Source organism: Erigeron canadensis, chromosome 5 (genome assembly GCF_010389155.1).
Source record: "Erigeron canadensis isolate Cc75 chromosome 5, C_canadensis_v1, whole genome shotgun sequence".
Taxonomy (NCBI): domain Eukaryota; kingdom Viridiplantae; phylum Streptophyta; class Magnoliopsida; order Asterales; family Asteraceae; genus Erigeron; species Erigeron canadensis.
The window spans coordinates 10,193,504-10,200,837 of NC_057765.1; the positions used below are offsets into that span (position 1 = coordinate 10,193,504).

The following is a 7,334-nucleotide window of genomic DNA, read 5'->3' on the forward strand; positions in this document are numbered from 1 at the left end:
TGCGGTTCTCAGTCCGGTCCTCTAAGCCACCGGTTTGGTCCAGTTCTTGGACCGTGAAGGGAGTAAGATGAGACGAGATGGAGATATATGAATGTTAAGAAAAAGAGTTACTTGTAAAATTGGTCCTTGTGGTTTTTCTATTATAACAATGAGGCTTCATTTCCGTATATCATTGCAATGCAAGTTTCCATTTTGAGAAATTTTGCAAGATTGATCCTTTTTTAACATAATTGTCATTTCATATAACACAGAATACCCATCGTTAGTAAGCTAACCTCATTGCTAAAATAATAAAACAAAAGAAATCAATCGTGCAATTAAGTCTTTGAATTAATTGTAAGATTGGTCCTTATGGTTTGTTCATTTTAACAATAAGGGTCTCTTTTCAAGTTCATTAATAGTAAAGAATTGTATGAAAAGACGATATTTACTCTGCATGTGATGATCCCATTGTAAAACTGACGACATCTATTAATGGTAAGGACCAATTTTTAAAAAATTTCTCAAAACAAAAACCTCAATACAACAATACTAAATGTGTAAACCCCATGGACCGATCTTAGTTAGCAAATTGTAACGCCATTGCTAAGGAAAAAAAAAAGAAAAAAAAAAGAAAGAAAAACGCCTATATCCGAGTAGTTAGCAAATCGATACACGTCATTCCCATCCCCAATCACACTTGTGTATAAAAACCAGCGTGCTTTTTGTTTTCCCCTAAAACCCCCCCTCCCCTCCAAATTTCTGTCTCACACACATATCAGATCCTTTTCATTCATTCATTCAATCATATCTCCTTCTAATTCTAATCTTCTGTGTAACAATTATATAATTATACATACATATTTCTATCTCTATAACCCCTTAAATCTATACACACTCTCTCTCACACACACACTGATCGCCCTCTTCCAAGGTTCGGTTTTTTTGCCCTAATCTCTACATTATTTTGATTCTGTCCAATTATTATTACTTACATTTTTTATATCTATTCTAGGTTTAATTACAAAAAATTCATACTTTTTCTTAATGAGGAAGAAAAGGAAAGGCAGTGATTTATTATTAGGCACTGATAATAAGGATAATAAGGAAAAGGAAATTGTGGAATCTACGGGTGATTCAGAATCGTTATTATCAAAAAATATTAAGTGTCATTACTCTTTAGAAGATTACCTTAGGTTAAAAAAGAGATGTTGTAAAGGAAATGAGGTAGTTTGTGGTGATAGTAGTGATGATGATGGTAACGGATCGTTTAAGAATAGGCGTGTTGCGGCGACTGCGCCTGTGCGTGCGACGTCGTCGTTGGTTTCGTCGGGTAGAGGGGTTAAGAGGAAGATCGGGTGTATAGATGTAGCGACGCAAATGGGTAGGAAGAATAAGATTGTTGAGGATTATGTGAAAGGTGATAGTATAGGGAAAGGGAAGTTTGGGTCGGTTTGGTTGTGTAGGTGTAGGGCTACAGGGGTTGAGTATGCGTGTAAGACGTTGGTGAAAGGGGAAGAGACGGTGCATAGGGAGGTTGAGATTATGCAGCATTTGTCGGGGCATCCTGGTGTTGTGACATTGAAGGCGGTTTATGAGGATCAGGAGAGTTTTCATTTGGTTATGGAGTTGTGTTCGGGTGGAAGGTTGATTGATCAGATGAGTAAAGAAGGGAGGTATTCTGAGCAACGGGCTGCCAGTATATTTAAAGAGTTGATGATGGTCATTAAGTACTGTCATGATATGGGAGTTGTGCATCGGGATGTTAAGCCAGAGAATATTCTTTTGACGAGCTCGGGAAAAATAAAGCTTGCAGATTTTGGCTTGGCATTGAGGATCACTAAGGGTATCAGTCTTTTCTTTCTGCCTTTGTTTAATTATCGTTATATATTTCCTTGCTTTCCGATGCATGCACCATTTAAGTTGATAAATAAGTTAGAACTGCGTGTACGTGTAGTTTATACTGTAAAAAGTAGAATCTATGTCGATAGGAGTTGTATCGTAGTCAAGTGTGCGAGACTGGCTAGTTACTACTGTTCTTCCTTCTTTTAGTGGCATGGAGTACCTCTTTTTCACCCCCATATTGATATTCCGCCATTTTTCGTTTGCTCATCGTTCTGTCCAATACATTTACTGCATTATTCCATTTCTTTGTTAGGTGAATAATGGCATACGTCTGAGACTACTTCTAAATGTTGAGAGGTAGATTCTGGAGTCTAAAAGCATTATCTTGACTGTTTCTTTAGTGAATTAATAACTATGTCTGAATGTGTATCATCCATTGTGCACTTCTGGTTATTGAATTCTTAAGTCGACACGGGAAAGTTAATATTATTGAGTTATAAATATGACAATAATAACTCTAATTTAGTCGTCAGTATCATCAATAATTATGTTCACTAGACTTTTAGACATAACAACGAAACTAGAGTTTCTCTTCACCATCCATTTAATATTATACTAGTACTGGTTAAAATCTTTCTATTAACTACTCATAACCAAATGGAATAACCAACCAAACTCCCATCCCTGGTTCTTGTACACAAGATGAATGTGCTTCTGTATAATGGTTTAGTGGGTCTTCTTTTACACTGCATGTGCCCTCACTCTTTTCTCCTATGCGATAATAGCACACATTAAACTGGTCTTTTGATTGAAATGTTGTTTACTGCACAATCAAGGTCCTACTAGCTCAAGTTGACAAATTTAGTGGGCCTGCTAGTTATTTCTGGAGATGGATGTATCACTTTCATCTTGCATTTGTAACTAATGAATATAAAGCACACATCTCAAACATGTATGCACACATTGAGTGGTGTTATATGGGGACTAGTAATAATGGAAGCTACTATCTTAATTACAAAAAGCTGTTAAGTCAGCGTGAGATTTTAGTGATTCTTAAGTTGGTCCAAGAGTCAGAGAGAATTTCATTGGAGGTGTCACTAACTTTCAGTATAGCAATCCATGACAGACATAATAATTGTCTTGATTATGTTATATTTTGCCAATAATTTATATGCCTAGCCTGATAGGTTTAAAAAGAAGTTGCTTTTTATGCTTCACTAACAAAACAAAATAAAGATGTATACATGTTATGCTTCTTTTTATATTGCAAACCTCCAAGAAATCAAAGTATCAGTAGGAGTACTTCAACGATGCATTTTTGCGTGGTTTATCCCAACTGTTTTGAAACTATGGCCTTCATTGGCCTAAAACTGCTAGTGATAATGCAGCTCGGCTAACTGTGTATTTTATTTGACATTAGTGATGCTTACAGATAGCTAATTGCTAATATTAGTTGATAGCTTGTAATCTTTCTACGAGAGTACGAGATAAAAAAAACTATGCTCTAATGTCAACACAACAGACATGAAAAAATCATTTCTATTGTAATTTAGAAAGTAGAGACCAAATGGTTAATTAAAACATGGCGAGTATCCAAGCAAATATGAAGTAAACAGTCAAAGAACAGGTATTAAAAACTAGGGCAGTATGCAAAACATATGGTTCATTAAAACGTGGCAAGTATCTAATCAAATATGAAGTAAACAGTCAAAGAACAAGTATTAAAATTAGGGCAGCATGCCTTAGCTTTGCTAAGTGGTGCACACTGTAGGGTTATTCCATAAAATGAAACTGAATGACATCATGGTCAAGAAAATTACTCCTGTACTGTAAGTTTTGTATGCTTAATGTTTAGCTTATCCTGATTCTTTTGGGAGAACAGACTTTTTTTGTGTATTGCTTGTATTGTAGTATACATTATGCTAATAACCACTTTGAAAGTAACTTAGAGGTGAATGATGCTACTTTACTTTCGCTTACTAAGATTTGCATGTTATCGAACAGGTCAGAGCTTAGCTGGTTTGGCTGGAAGTCCAGCTTATGTTTCTCCAGAAGTTATAACAGGGAATTATACGGAGAAAGCGGATGTATGGAGTGCTGGTATTCTTTTACATGCTCTATTGGTTGGCGTTTTGCCTTTTCAAGGAGACTCATTGGAGGATGTTTTTGAGGCGATCAAGACTGTGAAACTTGATTTCCACACGGGAGTATGGGAATCTGTTTCCAAACCTGCACGTGATTTGCTCGAGCATATTCTTACAAGGAATGCCAGCTCTAGAATAACGGCCGAGGAAGTATTGAGTAAGTTACTTATTTTGAATATAATAACTTGGACTATTAGCTTATAAATTGTTTCCCATTGAGGTGGCAATTTTAACTCATTCACCTTGTATGCACTACATATGCTTTATGTGTGACATCTGTCTGGTTAGAAGTTGCCTATAGTGGTATTTGAATAATTTGAACCTCCTAAATTTACTTTATTGAAACAGATGATATAGCTCTTTTATTGATGTGTGATACATTGGTCATTTATCTGCACAAAAAAGTATCACCTGAGCACCCAACCCAGCCCAACCGAATCGAACCGTGTTAAAAAGTTACCCCTTTGACTGTAACCCATGTTGGCTCGTTACTCTACCTGACGGACCTGCCGATATTTACCTGCGCACATGCTTCACTCTGCTTACACCTATATTTCCAGCCAAAAAGAACAAAAAGCAGCGGCCAGTTATTTGACTTGAAAGAGAAGTAGCGAGTTATCTGACATGAAGTATAGATTCACCCAGTCACCCCATCCATGAACTTGAAGCTGACGAAGTTTGAGCCTGAGGCCTCCTGTGGAGATCTCAGGCATTTACCCCTCGCCTACTGCACTTTGTACATTTATATTTAAACTTAAAATCGAGGTAAATGTATCAGAAAAGGGCCAAATGGCTACTAGAAAGCTAATTCACGGTCTCACCAATAAAGCACACCTGATTCCTATATATTTTTCTTCTGCAATTTTAAATCCTCATAAAAGCTTATCTACTGGAACCAGGAAAGATTAAATGCAGAAAAGAAAGGAGCTTACCCTAAGTAGCATGCCAGGTATTACTGATACAAGCATCCACAAGACCACAAGCACATAGAAGTATAGAACCTGATAAGATTCAGAACCAGGATAAAGAGATTTACAGTAGATTAAAGTAACATGTCTAGTCACCAGGTTCTACCATCTGAAAGCAGTTGTGATTTGGAAGCACACTCTTATAGAAGCCCTTCAGATAAATCAGTATTAGTGTATCTTCCAAACCCTTGAAAACTTTTTTTAAGCAAACTTGTTGCAAGGAACCGTGTCATTTATCACACTACAGTTAGCTGAGAACACCACTCATGATAGTTGATCTGTTTGTTCTGGAGCGAGTGAAAGTATATATGGTGTTATTAAATGTGTCATGTCTTGCAAGAGAAACATAGAATTAAGTTATGATATAACCCTCAACAAATTTATAAACTTACTGTAGACTAAAGGTATTCTTGAACAATGTTCAAGTTTCATCAGAAACCAATTATATCTGTGATAATGTGATTTTCCTGCCTGTAATTTGGAAGAGACATGATGTGTACTTGCTATCCGGAGATTATTTAGCCATTGATCGATATAAAGATATAGAATGGTTGATGTGGGGGATTACCATAAACAAACGAGGCACAATAAGAAGTATCGCTCTGTTAAAATACCACTTAAAGTGGTTTTGACTTCAAACATATGTATTGAAACTAGAAGACCTTATCCCGTCTTTGCTTGCTAATAGTATCCTGTAACGCTCAGTGGCTGCTCCAAATATGCTAAACTTTTTAAAGTTTTTTGAGTGGAGATGATGCAAAACACTGTTGATAGAGTGTCTAATAAATTAGTAATCATAGAAATTAGAGAGCATCTTTAATAAGTAATAGTTATGCAATCCCAAGACTTTTTTGGGAAGGCGATGCAATCCCAAGACTTGGCAACAATAATCTCATGTTTGTGGAGTATAGGATGATCCAATAGATAAATCTCTAGTTCTGATAATGGAATAATAAGAAGAGACACCTTATGATTATCAAAAACATATAATAGATGCATGGAGAAAATGAAGAGAACTGAATATTAAATATGCAGTTAAACAAATTATATTGTAATAACTTATATATACTACATCGTATCAGCTTGAATCAAATTACAATATGACTACAGAATCAGTAAAAGACCTAGATTGTCATCCTTATCCATGATCAGTTGACTAGTTGAGCGAATTTGACTTCCCCTACGCAATAATTGAAATTCTAGTAGGTTGTAATAACCTCCCTTGTTTCCTTATTGGCTCAACAACCACATATTCGTGTGTTGCTTTATATATATAAACAGCCACCAGAAACTATTTTATTGCCTGTTACTCAAGCTTACTGACAATGCGTCCTCTGGTTATTTCAGGTCATCCATGGATTATGTTCTACACAGAACGCAATTTAAAATCTCTATCGTTCAAGTCAAAGTCAAAACATCAAGCTGGACAATCTTCACAAACAGCAGCAACGACATCTGTACTTGAGTTAACTAAAAGGTTGACCATTAACGGTTCTGTAATCAAATATTCATCTCCAGTTTTAACATCTCGAAGTCTAAGCCATGATAACTCAGAAGAATATGATGATTCTGGTTTGGTTGATGCACTTGCTGTTGCTATCTCCAATGTAAGAATTTCTGAACCTAAAAGGAGCCGGTTATGTGTATCTACAAGTCCAATCAGAGAGCAATGTTCTTCTAATGTTACGTCTAATAACCTTTGCAAAGCATGCTGACCTCTGACTGCTGACTTTGACTCTACTACTCTTTACTAGTGCTGATGATCAGAATTGACTTTGACCCATGATGTAACAGAAGGCTAACGAAGTGCTGAGAAATGGTGAGAAACAGGTGTATAGTGAATGTAAATATAATGAGTAGATAGTGAATGTTGAATGATGGTGATTTAAGTACATTGGTTTTGGTAGGCAAATAAACGCTATGATGTTTGCCTGCTATATCTTCGTGACTATGGTTTGAATTCAGCTTTTATAAATCTGGAAACTGTAGCAGAAGCTATGAATAAAATTTCATAATGAGTTTTACATTGATCATGGATTTTCTTTGAGCCTCTAAATGTGGAATGGTAGTATAGCAGATTAGCAGCTATGAAGTACTTTCTTTAGGTTTCTGTGTATTTTTTTTTTAACGGTAGGTTTTTGTGTATTGATAAGCATTTTTGATAGATGTTTCTACATTTTACTCTCTGTAATTTCCAAAGATTTAAGTTAACATTTGCATGCATTGACGTTGTATATAGAGGTTAGCCAGATTAACCAACTTAGTTTCTTAGTCAAGACTTTTCAGCCATGTGTTGGTATATCAAGCTTACAAAATAATTATTAAATCAAAAAAAAGAGTAAATTACACTTTTCGTCCCTGAAGTTAGCACGTTTTTCACTTTTCGTCTTTTAAGTGA

General features: G+C 35.8%; 1 protein-coding gene across 1 annotated transcript; it reads left to right on the plus strand.

Moving 5' to 3' along the window:
- The first annotated feature begins 720 nt into the window (after nt 1-720).
- On the plus strand, nt 721-6,962 carry LOC122602283 (serine/threonine-protein kinase PEPKR2-like). Its single transcript, XM_043774991.1, has 4 exons — nt 721-913; nt 995-1,825; nt 3,829-4,125; nt 6,284-6,962. Exons 2-4 carry the CDS (start codon nt 1,027-1,029, stop codon nt 6,649-6,651), a joined length of 1,464 nt encoding a protein of 487 aa, XP_043630926.1. The 5' UTR covers nt 721-913; nt 995-1,026; the 3' UTR covers nt 6,652-6,962.
- Nucleotides 6,963-7,334: the final 372 nt, after the last annotated feature.